Below are 18770 nucleotides of genomic sequence, written 5' to 3' on the forward strand. Positions count from 1 at the left end.
AAAAGAGAAGCGAGAAAATATATGAACTCTCAATAATTTCATGTGACCAAGATGAGAGAAGATTAGTAATCTCTCAATAATTATTACTTCGTGTATCCACTTATTCATATCACTAATCTCTCAATAACATCAGTATCCACTTATTCATGTTAAGTCCAATCTTATTTATTTATAGATAAAAGCAAAAGGTTTGATTTATCTCTAATTAAGAAGTGGACCAATACTTCCCTTTCTTTTATCTCTAATTTTCTTTTGACAATATAGTGACTATAACCTATTTATTCTCTCTAGAGCTGACAAGCAGGGGCTTTAGATTTGGTATCACTTGTTATTAGTAAACTATCACTAGTACCAAAAGTTAGTACACCAGAAGCTCTATAAATCTGTGTGCCAGTGCATAAATCTATCGCATGGATACCAAGAATACTATTGAAGGATAGATCAGCAAAGCTCGATAGGAGCAATAAAAATACCCAGAACATGCTTTTAAAGCATAGTCGAACTATGCTACCATTTGTTATCCAGAATTTGTAGAATTGATACATGTAAATAAAGCCACCACATTATGTAATTGCAAGTCTAGTGATTTTCAAGAATAATGATTACATGCTTTAATATCTATCATCTGCATGCTTTCACTATCCTCGATAAACATATTGTTGTGGATTAGGGTTCTTGTAGCTAGAGGTGTGCAATGAGTTGATAAAAAAAAAAACACTGGCACATCTGGTTTTACTTTTACTTCCTAGTATGGTGCATATCTGCATGCGGTCACACATATGGCAATCAACGTGAGGAGCTCGGTGGGGAACCCTAAGATGAATAGCTGAACTGCTGATACGTGGTTACTTCGGTTCCATCACCCAAAATGTTCCTTTTGAATGCTGCTTTTGTGTTATTTGTTCTTTTCCTGACATGGACGAGAGCTCTCTCTTCTAAGCTGTGCCCATTCTCGTTGATGATGAATTCGCAGCGCGCATAGCCATTGGATCAGGAAACAGAATACCAAAGTTTGTTCCCTTCTTTTCTCTTCCTTTTATTATAGGGAATGTTGGAATACTCCATCTTGGAATTCTGGATCTTATGCAGGATTATTATTATTCATTACATCAACCTGACCTTTTTAAAACAGGCACTAAATGCATGCCAGATCAATACATTGATGGACCTCGGCTCAATTGCAAGGTTGTCCACCACTCCATCCCACTGCGTCACAACTGACGGACACCTCTCATTTTCAAGATCGTCCATTCCGTTAACAGGGTCATTCATGCATGCATGTATGCAAACCGGAACGACATCTATCTACTTGTCGCCATGCATCACGGGGTGGTTTCCTGGAACCATGCACAGGGAAGCAAAATAACAACTCGATTCATAAGCTGTGGTGGTGTCACGAGAGTCGTACGACCCCATTTAATAACCTCATTGGGGATTGCTTCCGAGTCTCGATGCCGATGCCAATCCTCGGCTTTTCCGCTGTTCACACCGGTGGGGTACTCCCCATGTGGAGCCCGGTTATATATGTCCAAATAATTCCGGATCAACCATCCAATTAGTCTGTGTTGTTTGTTGATTGGATTACTAACGATTTTGTCTTCAATTCATGTGTCACGTCGATCACTGTCGGCCACTGCGACATATCTGCTCTACCATGCAGCAAAGGAAAGATACATATGATCAAGAGGTCGGACGAGCATTTTCAAGAAATTATCTTTAGGCTAGTAATTTTCACACGTACGTTGATGGTGACTGCACCTAGATTTTCCAAAGTTTTATCTTTAGATTGTACAGTAAGTACTTGAAGAATGCGCATCGAACGCATACAGGATCATCATATTCTTCGTGAGAGTTGGCCGATATAAACATTTGTTGTTTATTTCACTTGTAGGGGGCAAAAACTATAGACTTCGTAGTTTGAGTAGGGTTAGGTTTTAGTCTAAATATTGTGCGGATAATCGCTATTATCTACAACAACATATATAAAAAGTCTTTGACGATGATCTCACAATCATGTATGCTTGCTTACCGTCCTGTATGTTTTTTGTATCGATACAGAAAATGAGCTGGAAAAGTCAACTGATGCTTGCTTTAAACCTTTACGTACGCACGGGTGTTTCCCACTGCTGCTACATGTATGGCCAAAGCATGGTGAAATAAATAGTCGTTACTGGGAGCTTCACACGAATCGATATGTATCTTGCTAAGTAGAAGTTGAGGTTGTAATAGGTGACATGAGATACAGCATGAAGATCGAGGGTGACATGTAGCATTGTATAACGCAAAGACTCTCTCCATTTTTCGTAGTTTTAAGTTTCAGAATTTAATAAGAGCCACGTGATTTCCATGTCTATTACTGTTGAAGATGCAAAGACTAAACGAAAAAGAAGAAGCAAGCACTTACTGGTGTTCACTGCCGCATGAGAGGTAGGTAACAAGTCGACATGCAACTTGCTTCCTTCGGATCACCAGAATGATTGCCAGCTAAAACTCCTTGCCCATCCATTTCATCATCCACATGGCTTCCTTTGTCATCTTCCCCTGCAACAGCTGCACCAAGAATTAAGTAACCTCCACATGCAGCAGCTTCTTCTCTATAAATACCTCGGCACACCACCTCCAAGCTATCCATCACAACCACTTGCAAGTGTTCCTAGCGAGTTGTTTCTGAGAAGCCATGGCGTCCAAAGCCTCAGCTTCGCTTGGCCTCTTTTTTGCCCTCAACCTCCTCTTCTTCGCACTCACCAGTGCCTGCGGCACCACCTGCCCCACGCCCACCCCGAAGCCGTCCTACGATAAATGCCCCATCGACACCCTGAAACTGGCCGCCTGCGCCAACGTGCTCAACGGCCTCATCACCATCGGCATCGGCAAGTTCCCCAAGCAGCCGTGCGAGTGCTGTACTCTCATCGGCGGCCTCCTCGACCTCGAGGCCGCCGTCTGCCTTTGCACCGCCCTCAAGGCCAACATCCTCGGCATCAACCTCAACGTCCCCATCGACCTCAGCCTGCTCCTCAACTACTGTGGCAAGGACGTCCCCAAGGAGTTCCAGTGCCCTTGAGCCCATCACCCATCGTCTCTGTCATCTCTATATCCTTTCCGTTCATTTGAAGGTCGTCAAGTATGGTGTTCGACGTGCGTGTTAGTTATCTCTCTATTCTACGGGAGAATTTGGTTTGCTTTCGATGTTTCAAGATATATGATGGTGAGTAAGTGTTGGTGTATTAATGTACTTGTTATTCTTTGTTGATTCCAAGGTTGTGCAATAATATATTTGTTTCAATATATATATATATATATATATATATATATATATATATATATATATATATATATATATATATATATATATATATATATATATATATATATATATATATATATATATATATATATATATTCCATCTCATACTTCGTACTTAGCACATTCTCCCGTTTGGAACATAATCTAGACTTGGGAACCCCATGATTCATTTTGAGCCAACAAGAGAGAGTGCCAAATCCGGTATCAATTGAATTGAAGAAATGGACAACTTGAATTATGTTGGTGAGACTATGTTAGTATGATATATTCCATGATGATTGAAACGACATATATCTTTATGGAAATTTAATAATAATAAAAAAGGACGAACCTAAACTATATGACAGTGGAAGGACTCCTGAATTGTACATAAATAGCTACACTATTGTTGCAATCACTAAAATTTATTCATGACATTATTTTATAGGATATTTGATTGGATAATCATTTATTTTCTTGCGGGACATGAGTAATTTCACATAATTTATAAATATATCAAACATTATATTGTGTTCGGCTAGAATTTATTCTTTTTGCATACTATTATACTTTTAACCTTAGATTCTTATCAAGAAAGAAAATGAGAGATACTATCCGTATTGCTTTAGCTGATGATAAATATGAAAAACCAAAGATCAAGATGAATAAAGCTTTGAAATCAAATCATGCCTGATCAATCTAGTCTCGGTCTATTGAGATATTAAAGTATGAGAAGTATGTTCAAATATATCATATTGATGACACAATTGAATGAGTTTAAATTTATTTGAAGCATGTTATATTCAAATTATGTGTTGTTATTTAAATTTTTATGATGATTTATGCTAAGTAATTCATAATTAATTATATTTTTTATATTTTTAATTTTGTTTGGCATAATATTTATTTGGCATACTTGTCTTTATTCCTTTTAATATGGTTCTTATTAAGCATTTTGTTATATCTATATGTTAATTTAGTTCTTCTCACAAACACCAATAATGAAATCAATAACATAATAGAAACTTAACATGTGTTCCATATCACATGTTCCTTAACATGTGGTCATAAGTCAAAACTATGAGAGATCAATGTCATATGAGAAACTTAATTAGAACACTACTTTGGAGCATAGAGCATTATTCTTGATGTGATTTTGGTAGACTCATGTATGCAATCTATTCAACATAGATGAAGAAAACAACATTATGAACCATTAGAAATGCATTGTTCTTACAATCTGTTAATCATATGTATTGTTAATAGAAGTGACCCTTAATGATACTCTGCCAATACTATATATAAATTATCTTCATTTTTCCCATTCTAGTTTAGGGACCCATGCTATTAGATATATTTTGATAACAATTAATAATCCAATTTGATGACATAATTGACCTATTAAGAAGATATGTGATCTAAATTACTTAATCTCAAAACAAACTTTGTAGACTCATTTAGAGACACGAAGATTTTTCAAAATTTTTAAATATATTAGACAATAGAATGTGTTTAGATTTAGAATACGTTTTTTATAGATAATATTGTCATTTTCAAGTTTGATTTCTATATAGAAATAAAAGGATGCATTTGATCTTTATTGCTTTAGCTAATGATATATATGAAGAAATGAAGATCTAGATGAACAAAGTTGTTAGATTGAACCATAGGGTGAGGATTCCTGATGTGGCCTCTGTTCATCAATGCTAAGATATCAAGATTTACATTTAATCATTGGTCTATTGTGTGCATTTCTTAAGCATTCTTGATCATGTTTCTTTAGAGTTATCATTCTTTTATTGGGTTTTATTTGGGTGCAACAAGAGAATAAAAAGATTATAGCACAATGACCCTCGATAAGAGTAAGGCACATAATTAGTTGATCACTGATGAGCAACCATTGATGACAATTCAGTGGTTTTGATGAATCGTGAGACGAAAGAGAAATGGCAAATATTTCATGATGACACCATACTTATAAAAGCATCCAGATCTAAGGTTTGCAACAGTTAGTAAACATTAAGCAGATCTCCTTCGTAATTGACTAAGAGATTGGAAGGAAGAACAGAATCTTTGACACCTTCAGCAAACTGAACCGTGTCGAGTTTGCCACCTTCCAATGTTGCCATGAGTTTTTTGTCTCTCACATCCTCATGCAAAAAGGTTGGCTACTGCTTTCCTTGTCATAGTACTGCTGTTCTAACAAGAGAACTCCAAAGAAATAAAAACCAAAGTTTCTTGCTTCCAATTGTTTACTCGACAGGAGAAGATTCCACCCTTCCTTTTTCTCTTCTCCCCACCCCATACCTGATGATATGCGTGTCTTAGACATGGCAGCTCGTTCATGAAAAGGGAGTGAATGTGGAATAAGGAGTTGCTTATCAAAGCTATTGTATTGGAATCTGCTGGCACTGTTCTTAGCAAGATCTTGACACCCGGCTCCGCAGTTGAGCTGCTTTGATCTACTTCGAAGAATACTCGTTTCACATCCTATACCTGCAAAGTTTGCAGCTGCATTCATGGGTCATACTCCCAAGGGAACACTGTAGAAACTGGTCCAATGTAGTGCACCAAAGTACCTTTCAAGGGCCACGGAAAGCCTCCAGAATAATGTCCTCATCTGGTATGATAATATTGTATTTATCTGACACAGGTTATCAGAATGGAGACTGAGCAAACTAGATGGACTGCAGTTGGCTTGACGTGCACGACCATCAAAGCGTCATAATTCTGCATGGGAGATGCACACCTACGTGGCAAATAAGAACATTCGACCATGTTATGAAGGCATCTATCTATGCTGACCCAAATATCACCATTACTACTTGAAGGAATCAAATTTGTGCTACCATCAAATCTCAGAAACTAAAGCATTAGTAAAGGATAAATCATTAGTAAACAAACATGATGAGAATCTCTGAAACTATAGAAACCTACACACCAACTATAAGCTGAACTGGGGAAGTAATGTTGACGTTATTAGGGGCTTCTCTGAATGGTCAACTTCAAGACTTCTCTAATGGAAGTCATCATGAACTTTAGTGCTGCAGAACCAATTATGTGTTTCGATGTATTCCAATCCAAAGTGGTGAAGAATGAATAGGTCGGTTGGTGAGATCTGGAAAGGTGTAGAGAGCAGCATCAACAAAGCTGAACAATGTTGTCTCACTGACCTTTGACCTCTGCTCAAGGGTGATACTGAAGGGGAATATTAGGTTAGGCATGGGACAGTGAAGAGACCGCTTTAAGAGTTTGTTCCCTGTGGCTGACCCATGCTGAGGAGATTCAAGAAAAGATTGCTTGCCACTGTCATTTTCCTTGTCAATGTGCTCCAAAATCATCAATAAAATGATCCAAGTCTCTTCTTTTTCAACCTTTTAGATACAAGAACCACAACTTGAAAGCACTGTCATTTTCCCTGTTGATGTGCTCCAAAATCATCAATAAAATGATCCTACTTTTGGATACAAGAACTACAACCCACGACCACAGATAAGGAGTTTGCTGGATATTTTGCTGCAACTAATGACAGAAGGAGCATCACGTAACTAATGGATTGCATAGAATGAGGTTTTGATGGAAACCAGTTGCACTTATGAGAAATCCAGTAGGGAAAAATACTTTTTATCTTAACCGCATCACAATTTGTCATCTTGATGCAGTAAAAGAGACCATGAATCTCTCATGTTTGCAGCAATGCTTCAAGTACAAATACTTCCAGTACGTAAAAGGTAAGAACAGCAAGCAGCAGAGAAGCACAACAATCTAGGGTGGAAAAAAGGCTTCTCTTGAATTTACAGGACACAACAATAATGTGTTCTCTCATGAAATGCACTATATCCTGTAGACTGATTAGAGCATAAACTCCTGCAGTCACAGCAGATGGGGTTTCCAAAAATCTTGAACCAAAGAAGAGTGAGATTTTAACTGGAGAGATTGTAATCACAAAAAATTTCAGCACACAAACTTCACAATCTGGGATAGGATCCCAGTTTGAGTGTCCTCCAAACAGTCAGCATTATTAGGGACACTAAAGAAGATGAAAATTCTCCATTTTTTCAGCATTAGAAATAATCATTAAGAGCTTTGTGAAATGCTGAGTGCATTAAAACCTTTGCCTGCTTGAGTCCAGTTAACTAGAGATAAAGAACTACAGATATTATCATTCTGAAATCTAATTTTCCTTTCTCCAAGCTAGTAATGATCATATGAGTACTTACTGCCATGATAAAACATACCATTAACCTTCTTAAACATGTTACCAAAGAAACTCCAAATTCAGCATCTACCACCACAGACACTACTCATAGCATTATTGTCATAATTTCCACCCAAGTTCGTGCAAGAATTAGGATAAAAAAATAACAACATGGAAAGATATATTTGAGACATACATTACTGCTTCCAGGATGCATCTTCAACTTTTAGAAATAAGGACACATTGTGGTTGCAGTGCACCATTGAAATTTTAGTTGCTCTAAATGACCATTAGATGCATCAGGTTTTAATTCTCATCAAAATGAAAACTTACATTACTCCAGAGATTTTGACAAACATCACAATAGCATGCAACAGAGAATATCACGTAAGCAAAAAAGTAAAAGGAAACAAAATGGTGTTCCTTCAGAGGACATGTGACTAGCGTCCACCATACACAAGCTTAGAAAGCAACTAGGGTTGTTATCTTTTTTTCCTCAAGCGCCAACTCCACCTTTGTTCCAATCCAACCACATTCATTGCCATGCGTCAAGTTAACTCCATATGTTTGTGTTACATTCAATTGTACATAGTCATCAAGACATGTGCCAATGTGAACGGAAAAAGGTTCTAATTGGAATATTTTACAGTTGGTCATCATATACGCTGTTCAGAATCTTTTTGAAAGAGTGACCAGTGGGCAGCATGCCATGACTAGTTCTCAAAGATTGTTCATTGCACCAAGAGAAGACTGCAAAAAAGAAGTCAGTTGATGAGGAAGAATTAACTGAATGGTTCTTAACAACAGTCGCTTTACACTCCTTCCCACTATGTTCAAGAAATGGCCATATGTTAGATCAAGCAACAGAAATCATGAAGATTAAAAATGCCAGATCAGTTAGAAAAACCAGGTAAAACATCACATCCAATTGCATAAATTAAACTCTGAGAGCTTAAAAAAACAGAATTCCTGATCTACTTTGCATGGAGACCCAACTAGAATTTTCCAAAAGATTTACTCTTGGCAGAAGACCTAAAGACTAGGGAATAGGTGTTCATTTCTGTAGTCTTGGAACTTGGGATTAACTTGTTGGAATTGTGAGTTAAATTAATGTAGTTTTTGAGACTCATGATGATTTGGGTTCTGCAAGTAGAGGATTTATCAACATGAGATGATTTGAAATGAAAATGATTAATTTTATTCTCCTCTGTGTCTCTCTACTGCTCAAGAGCTTCCTACACTGTCCATTTCTACCCTCGAATTTCTCTCCTCTCTTCCTCCTAGTTGTTCTACATCAGATTGGTACCGAGTCTTCATCATTAGAGCCAATATCCACCGCTACCTTTCTAGATACTCGTCTCCCTATGGGTATGTACTTAAGTTACATGAATTCACTCGTTAAGAAATTTATGTGCTACAACTCATTGAAAAGGTGTAGACAAATTTGTTACAGGATCCAAATAAAGATGCCATGTGGATCAGGATATACCATAAAAGTACAGTCAAGCGCATCAGAGTAGTTACTAAAATAATTGAGCATAAATTTCAATAAAAAAAAGAAGGTAGACTAAATCCCAGTGATACCGTTCTCACTGATATATTTAACTCTAAAAGCAAACTAGTGCAAAACTAATTAAAATGTCAAACAAGCCTCCTCAAAAGATGAAATATCTGCATGCCAATCTTGATAGAATAATCATGCCTATTGATGCCTCACGTACTTCTTGTTTCAGTACTTGTAACCAAACCTATAAATTTTAAATTTCTGTCCTCCTATGTTCATATATTCATCAAAGAGGACATATAATATACCCAAGTTTTTTTCTATGTTTTGCTGATACAGAAGGAACTTAACAGCAATGACAAATCTGGAGCTTTTCATGATTTATGCAACTAGAGTTACTCAGGGTTGGAACTAGTGGCAATTAAAGTCAGATGTGGTTTTTATCAACAAAATCAAACATTGATTCTAATATATGTTAGGAAATAAAAATAACTATTGAGAAAAAGATGCATCATACCTTAGTGCCAGAGGGAGGGGTTCCAGTTTTAGCTGCAGGCATACCACCAAACCCAAACTTTGCCTTCTTTTCTGCAGGTTTCAAAATCTGGAATGAGCACATCAAGGTTTCATCTACACTCATCATGGCACCAGAATTGTCAAATTCCCCACAGTAATTTGGGGCAGAGAAAATTGTCACAAGTTGCCTGTCAGCAAAGAACTCGTATCCATCCTCTACCACCTAGGAAGAGAAGTAAGATTAGAAGTACAGATGTTTTTTCAAAATAATATAGGGAAGAAAAAAGAAGAGAGGGTTAATCGTAACCTGGTGAGCACGGCAGATCAGATCCAGATCATGCTTCTGAAGAAACTCAGTCACTCTATCAGGCCCAAAAGTATAAGATACTCCTCTATCATTCATTCCCCAACCTTGAATCTCATTACTAGGATCTGACCATAAAAGATCACAAAGCAACCCAGTGTCTGGCACATCAGTAGGGCATGCTAAATTTCGAATTTGATCCAAATCATGCAAGTCCGGAGAGAGACCACCATGCATGCAGAGAATCTTTTCATCAATAAGAGCTGCCACGGGTAGGCAATTAAAACAATCTGTGAAGACCTTCCAGAGCCTCACATTGAATCTGCGCTTGCATTCATCGTAAAACCCATAAATACGGTTTATAGATGCACATTCATGATTGCCCCTCAAAAGAAAGAAGTTCTCTGGATACTTAATCTTATAGGCCAAAAGTAGGCATATGGTCTCTAGGCTTTGTTTCCCTCGATCTACATAGTCACCTAAGAACAAGTAATTGGCTTGAGGTGGCAACCCACCATATTCAAAAAGCCTCAAAAGGTCAGAATACTGGCCATGAATATCACCTGTTTTCAAAATGAAAGAACGGCACATATGTTTAGCCAACAGAACAAACAACGGACACTGAAAGAACCTAGAAATTAGATAACTAGGAAAAACAGCATGTACAAAAGCTTTTCGACTCAAATCATGCGCAGAGCTGTTTGTGCTTCACAAAGCCAGATAGAAGCAAGGCCCCTAGTGTCCACATACCGATAGGCCAATTTACCATGCTCTCATTCAATACAACATTTAAAAATTAAGTAATCAAAGTCTCAAATCAACGAGTACGCTATTGATACATCAAACAGAAATAAATCTAAGCATGTCAAATATCAGAATAACTAGACAAAGATATTCAATGTTACACATCAAAACCAAAACATGTTTTGTTACCATATCAAATTCTCAGAATATGATCTGAGTTAATCTAGCAGGTCTAACCTTGAGCAGTTTGGCATGAAAAGATAGGTGCCAATAGCTAACAAATACTTTCATCTACATTGAATAATCAATTTCCACGGGTTTGGAATTGTAAATACCAAAACAAAAACTTCATAAACTGCTCGCCATTCAAGTGTAACAAAAGATAAGAGTGTGGAGGCAGAGAATATTGTTTATGCAGCAATTTTTTTAATTTTTTCACATCTCCAGTGTAGGTGAATCAATAAAAGATGCAACTAGAAGGTAATCTTTAGTTACTCTTAACCATCTATAACTGAAATCAGCATCATACTAGATGTCACCTCTTAAAATGTTATTTTACCACTGGTTATTTCTTTTAAAGATGACTGTTCTAATGGCCTAGTACTCCAACAATTCTACAACTGCTATGGGATAGGCTATATATAAAGCATAATTCTTAAGTAAGAATTCAGAGCAGATTCCAGAATACTGCTATGGTTATCCTGACATGAAAATTCAAACAGTGTATAAAGGTACAAGCAAGCCATTTTGGGCAGATCAAACGATTTCAAGGATCATAAGGTGGATGACTAATATCACCATCTGTCATTAATTACAAAGACAAAATGTGGTGCTACAAAGTACAAGCCTCATAATTTGTCATAAGAACCTATTGATAGCCGCTTAGAAACATACAAAATACAATTAGACAGGATTCCTAAAAAGATCAGATGACAAATTGTCATAAATTCGAATTTAGACCAACTAAATGTTTCATTATTCCCACTTAAACAGAAACACAACTCGTGTGTCTCAACACTGCAGAAATAATATTTTTAGTGCATACAGAAAAATCCTAGTCCCAATAGATAAGACCATGTCCACTTCCTTTTTATGGAAACATCATCAACCCTTTGTAAAAGTTTAATCTTTCAATATCACTATACATTACTTCCGAATAATCATTCTTAGATACTGATATCGTCCTACTTAAACTAGCTACCATTTAGCACATAAAAAAAATCCATCAATCTATAAGCAGGTAAGACAAGGGTAGAAAATTAACTAACTGAAATGTCTCTAATTTGTAGCAATCTCATAGCTAGTGCTAGAAAAGCAGATAATGGGCGAAATAAAAATAAATTAAACTGCAAGCTTCCAAATTTCTAAACCTTTTTGCCGATTCGGAGAGCTCGAACAACCGACGGCATGAAATAAAAAATCTCTTTTTTCCTCTGAAGCATATTTGACTAATAATCATAACATTTTCCTCTAAAAAACCAGAGCTATCAAATCAGTCCATGTACAAAACATAAACAGGATCAAAGAAATGATAAGAATTTACCGCAGATCTTAATAGGCGCCTCGAGCTCTAAAAGGTTGGGCTGTTGCATAAATATATCCTTCGATACAACACACAGTTGCCGGATCTCCGCCTCCGACAGCTGCACCTGCTTCCCCGGTCGACTCCCTCTAACTTCCAGCAGCCGCCGGATGATATCATCCAGCGCCCTCCGATCCATCCCCACGAAGCGGGAATAGTAACCCTCTTTTTTTCCCTCTCAAAACCAAAAACTGCCAAAAAGATCACCACGAAAACAACAAGATAACGCAAGAACACCTAAAAAGACCACCTTTCCCTTCGAACCCACCCCCCAAAGTCGCTGTGAAACCCATATCGCGAGATTTCAAGACTCCGCAGCCCCATCGCCTCCGAATTTTCTTGCATTTCGAGAACCGCCCTCTCTTCCCCGATACAGTAGGGTTTCTCTTTCCTTCGTCACATCGATTTCCACTCACTCCTCTCTATCCACTTCTTTCTGGGTGCAAAAAGAGCTTTTTTTTCCCGTCGAATTGAAAGGTCGAGTAGCCAAGACCGGTCATCAAGGATCTGACGGCTGAAGCTTCGCAACAGACACAGAAAGGAGACTAGTGATCTGATCCAGACCGTCAGATCGAGGTAGCGGAGTTCGTGGGTAGGTCGTGTGGGGCATCCGATGTCTGCAAAGGGTACGAATCTGAGTCAGCAGCACCAGGAAGAATCCATGCCAAGATTCAACCCGTATCTGACACAAGTCAAATTTGACACTAGTCACTCACATGAGCAATATAATATAATTTGAAGTCTCCAAGACTAGGGATAAATTTGAAATCATGTTTAAAATATGTATCGAGGATCTAATATATATATTTTAAATATAAATTAATATTTAATAATTTTTTATTTATATTTAACATAGATGTTATATTATAAATGTTCCATACTGATGTCATCTTAGGATAGTATTAGCATCCCAATATTTAAGGAATATTAATATATTTTTTTTAATTTTCAAATGTACTTCATAATTTTATCTAAAATTATCAAAATAATTTGATGAGAAACTAATATAATTTATATTTTATATAGAGTGAAATTTTACTTATTTATTTTTTAAAATTATTTTATATTTATTTATATGATTATATTTTTTAGTTATTGTATATTTGGGCCATCAAAATTTGTATAAGATTACATTTATTTATTTATTTAAATATATATTCACTTTTAAATAAATATTAAAATTATTAAAGGATAAATTTATTATAAAAAATATTCAATAAAATTTTAAAATATAATTTTATCAAATAACACTTATATGAATGCACATCTAAAGTTTAGTTAAATTTATCGATTATTTATTAAATATTCAAAGTATTTTATAACAATATATTCACTTAAAAATTTTCAATTATATATTAAAAATATAAGTATGTTTCCAAAACACAATGTGACACTTTAAAACCCATTTCATATGATAAACTATGCTTGTTTATGAGGTGAATTGGACATACACGTCACATATCTTACAAACCAGCCAGAATGAATGATATGTCCCTCGCTGTCATATAATAAATAGTAACTTCGATGACTTCATACGTTGTGCGTGTGAACCTAAGGATGACACGTGCTCCTTTAAATCTTACAATGCACCCTATCTTTCACTTTCCACTGCTTACTTATACAATGCTCATAGTATATATATTATGCGAGAATTTGAACTTTTGGATCGGTTTGCGTTTATCAACAATATATAAAAGTAAAAAAGAACACACATATCTTCTGATTTTTTAGAGAACTTATTTATATATCATCAGAGTAGGAACTCTAGTATCGACATGTTCTTAGAGATACCTTCCAAAACAGTTTTTTTGTAATAATATCAAAATTCTTTAATAAAGTTTTAATTTATATTCTTTTTTAACTCACACTAATTTATACTATATTTACATTTTATAATCAAAAATAGATTATATTTAAACTTTGTATGTTTATATAGGTTATGACCCCTATTATTATTTTTTACTTTATGAAACTCTAATTAGAGAGATCTCAATTTCCAAAAAATTAGGTTCCAAGAAGTGCAGTAGTTTAATTCCCTTATATATACATATACATATATATACATATACATATACATACATATACATATACATACATATACATATACATATATATACATATACATATATATACATATACATATATATACATATACATATATATATATATATACATATATATATATACATATATATATATACATATATATATATACATATATATATATATATATATATATATAGAGAGAGAGAGAGAGAGAGAGAGAGGGCATTTTACTGGAAAGAGGTCTCACTATTATATTTTTGATCAGATAGGCAAGTTCACCAAAATGCTCATTCACGTGAGCAAAAAACCCAATGTGGAGAAGCTTTGTCAATGAAGCACTCATGGATAGCTTCGGTGCTATGTTGTCAAATCCTTTGCTACATCGACATCAAAGGCTACGATGCATTCGTGGAAGGCTTCTTTACTACGTTTGCTAAGCATTTGTGGAAGCATAGGTTGTTGCATCGCTAAAGCATTTGTGGAAGGCATCGTTGCTACGTTGCCAATCCATTCGCGGAAGACTTCATGGCTACGTCACCGAAGCCTTGATTGCATCGTCAAATTCTTTCGCTATCTGTGAGTGTAACTGGGACGTCAAAAGCCTTTACTGTCACCGAAGCATCCGTTAGATGACGCCGATCGTCGAAGGTTGGATTCTTGGTGTGGGGATCATGCAACTCGTCTTTCTTGTGACATAGCTACAATGCTTAGTGTAATTGGGTTGCTGAAGCCTTCGCCGCATCGCCAAAGCATTCATTCGTTAGACGATGTTGATCGATTGTGGAAGCATGGATTCCCATTGTGATACCTACATCCACAGACGAAAGAGAAGCAAATCACTACTATGAAAATGGACTCTTACATTTGCCTTAGGAAGATGTTCCTAGGCCATAAAACACCCGAAAATACTAAATAAAAAAAACCTCAACTATAAACCCAAACTATTTAACTGAGTATGGACTTAAACCCAAAGCAAACACTTAGGTTTTCTTGTGGTGCTACTTGTGGTGCCACTTATGGTGTATCTGACTTCAAAGCTCAGACATTTATTTATAGCTCTAACAACAAGTCTGATTTTCCCGATGTGGGACTATGGGACTTGCCAAACTAACAAATCTCCACCTTGGCATGTCCCAACAAAACTTGCTCCACTTTCTTCATAAAAGTCCCAATGGGCAATCACCAACAATGAACACCAACCAAGTCCAAGCACTGCTTAAACTTGTAAACCGAAAGAGGCTTCGTAAGCATATCAGCTGAATTGTCCTTCGTATGAATTTTCTGAACAAGGACTTTCCCCTCAGCAATGGTATCCTATTTGCATCCAATAAGTTTTTTACCCGAAGGCGGCTTCACAAGATCCCAAGTTCTATTCTGATAGAGGGATTCTATTTCTTCATTCATCGCAATCAACCACTTAGCGGAATTATCACAAGAAACTGCATCTGAGTAAGAAGTAGGCTCACCAACTTCACTTGTTTATTCTGCAACAAACAAAGCATATGCAACCAAATTTGCATATCTTTGTGGTGGTCGAATATCTCTCCATGGTCTATCCTTGGCTATGGAATATTGCTCTTCCTTTGGAGCAACTTCGTCAGTAGACTCAGGACCATCTACTAGTATTCTTTGAGTAGAAGAGTTCGATTGAAAAGAATCAGACCATGATGATGACGAGATTGCAACTGAGCCTGTGACAGTAGTTCCCTGCAAAATATATAAGCTACCAGACCTACAAGCTTTCATAACAACAGGAGCACTTCTAGAAACTTTCATAACTCCACCTTCAGCTGTGTATTTACACCCAAGGGCCTCTAGGGTGTCTAAAGAGATGAGATTCTTTTTTAAATCAGGAACATGTTTAACATTAGTGAGCGTCCTCACAATACCATCATGCATTTTAATTCGGACTGTGCCTCTACCAAAAACATCAGATGCAGTATTATTGCCCATCAAAACAATTCCACCATTACAAGATTCATATGTGGAAAACAAATCCCTATTAGGACACATGTGATAAGAACAATCCGAATCTAAAATCCATTCATTTTTAGACATCGTCCTGCCATCAGTAGCAGAGAAAATATTTCCAACATTCTCATCAGTTGCTACACTAGCTTCAACGGATTCAATAGTTTTCTCAACAATTTTTCCCTTTTGCTTTAATTTATTTTTTAATTTAAAGCAATCAGTCTTAATGTGCCCCATTTTATGACAATATCTGCATTCCAAATTTCTATGTCTGAATTTAGATCTAGATTTAGATCTACTACTATCAAATTCTCTTTTATCCATTCTACTCCTGACAACCAGACCCTCAGCCTGATTCTCTCTACTTTCCCCAACGATATTCCTGTCTATCTACTCCTTAGATTTCAGTGCAGATTTAATTTCTTGATACGAAACTATTTCTTTTCCATAAATCAAAGTATCACGGAAATGCTTAAAAGATTGAGGAAGAGAACACAAGAGTAATAGGGTCTTATCCTCGTCATCAATTTTTGTATCTATATTCTCCAAATCCATAATCAAGAAATCAAATTTATCAAGATGTGAGAGTATAGATGTACCTTTAGTCATTTGAAGCATATACAAACCCTGCTTCAAGTAGAGACGATTCTCCACTGTCCTCTTCATGTACAAGGCTTGCTTGTCCCACATGCTCTTAGCCGTAGGCTCCCTGTAGTACCAAATCAACTCCGTCTTGAACTAGAATGACCTCCATCTTGAGTTGCCACAAGCCGAAGTTGACATTTATGTCGAATTTCTTGATAACAATCTTTGTTATTGTCATCGTTGCCAAAAGATCCCGAAACCAGGCTTTGATACCGGTTTGTTAGAGCTGACCTCATGATATTTACCAAAGGGTAATTTTGGCAACACAACAAAGACAATAAAGCGAAAAGATAAAAGCGATAAGAACACCAAATTTACGTGGTTCGATCAATTAACTTTGACCTACATCCACGGACGAAAGAGGAGCAAATCACTACTATGAAAATGGACTATTACATATACCTTAGGAAGATGATCCTAGGCCATAAAACACCCGAAAATACTAAACAAGAAAAACCTCAACTATAAGCCCAAACTATTTAACTGAGTATGGACTTAAACCAAAAGCAAACACTTAGGTTTTCTTGTGGTGCTACTTGTGGTGCCACTTGTGGTGTATCTGACTTCAAAGCTCAGACCCTTATTTATAGCTCTAATACGAGACAACAAATCTGATTTTCCCGATGTAGGACTATGAGACTTACCAAACTAACAAAGCTCATCTTCCCTATGACTAAGCAATCCATTCGTTAAGGTAAAGGTTCGTCACAAAGTAGGTCATGCGGTGAGAGGTGTTGTTAATCTAAATTTGCAGAAGTCATGGTTTGAGATGTTGTTTGGGTTTGTTTTATCAACTTGATACATTCATCCCCTATAATATTAAACACTCATATTTGTTTAATATTATATATTTTCAATGTCAATATTTAATATTTTGGATGATTCTTTTTGAAATGAAATATTTAATATTTAAGTTGAGATAGAGAATTTCAATCAAACACAACGCCATGAGATACATGTTGGATTGAATGATACACTTCTACCTAACTTCAAACTTTTAATTTTGATTTGAAAAGAAGTCATGAGATATTAGACCAAATTGAAGGATCTATTTTCAAACAACTTTAAACTTTGTTTGGGAAGTCGTAATAAGTTCAAGATCAAATTGAAGGATATACTTTGACATAATTACTACTTTCTAACTTTGATTTGAACAGGATTTTTGTAATGGTTGAGAATGAAGATAGCTATAAAATATTTGAATAAGAATGAGTGGAGCAAAGAATAACAAAAAAAGGTTGAACAAGATATGGATTATAATATACATAATGCCCATGATGTTATTGGTGAATATATGAAATATGTTAGAGGAAAAAGTTATAGAAGAATATGACTTTAATACTTTGGTTTATTTAGATGAAGTTGAACTTTATACATTGAACAGGTATGAATTTATGAAATCTAAAATTTTTGATATGATAATGTTCTATATAATAATATATTTGTGATATTTGACACTTAATTTCTTCATGTTCCATAGACATTTAAAGATATTCAGAGCTTAAAAGAGTTTTACAAAAATATATTATAAACACAAATTTTGAAATGATATTGTTATTTGCTTGTGATACAAAATTATTCTATAAACTAAATTATATATACTAATAAATTAGACCATACCATCAATACTAATATATAACCTCTTACATATTCAATAATCTTTGTGTCCACCACCCTAACTTTACATATATATATATATATATATATATATATATATATATATATATATATATATATATAATTTCCAACTATATATATATACATAGACTCGAATTATATAAATTTAATCTAAATTAAATGATTCATTAGGAGGTTCAAATAAGGGGTGCAATCTAGTAAAAAAACAAATAGTGGGGGCTTTTTTGATAAATTACCCTATGAAGTTCCCTTAGTTTTGTCATATAAAATGTTTGTCGATGATAAAATACACATAGTATGACATATTATGTCTTAAGTTTTAAGATAGAATTACATTAA

General features: G+C 35.6%; 2 protein-coding genes across 2 annotated transcripts; one reads left to right on the top strand and one right to left on the bottom strand.

Moving 5' to 3' along the window:
- The first annotated feature begins 2627 nt into the window (after positions 1-2627).
- On the top strand, positions 2628-3285 carry LOC135610269 (14 kDa proline-rich protein DC2.15-like). Its single transcript, XM_065104568.1, has one exon. The coding sequence runs from the start codon at positions 2678-2680 to the stop codon at positions 3059-3061; it is 384 nt and encodes a 127-aa protein (XP_064960640.1). The 5' UTR covers positions 2628-2677; the 3' UTR covers positions 3062-3285.
- A 4445-nt stretch (positions 3286-7730) lies between these two features.
- Positions 7731-12550, bottom strand: LOC103983223 (serine/threonine-protein phosphatase PP1 isozyme 3). The gene is made up of 4 exons (XM_009400464.3): positions 12093-12550; positions 9809-10368; positions 9503-9724; positions 7731-8231 (listed from the first exon to the last, which is right to left on the bottom strand). The coding sequence occupies exons 1-4, from the start codon at positions 12268-12270 to the stop codon at positions 8202-8204; spliced, it is 990 nt and encodes a 329-aa protein (XP_009398739.2). The 5' UTR covers positions 12271-12550; the 3' UTR covers positions 7731-8201.
- Positions 12551-18770: the final 6220 nt, after the last annotated feature.

Source organism: Musa acuminata, chromosome BXJ2-4, assembly GCF_036884655.1.
Source record: "Musa acuminata AAA Group cultivar baxijiao chromosome BXJ2-4, Cavendish_Baxijiao_AAA, whole genome shotgun sequence".
Taxonomy (NCBI): Eukaryota; Viridiplantae; Streptophyta; class Magnoliopsida; order Zingiberales; family Musaceae; genus Musa; species Musa acuminata.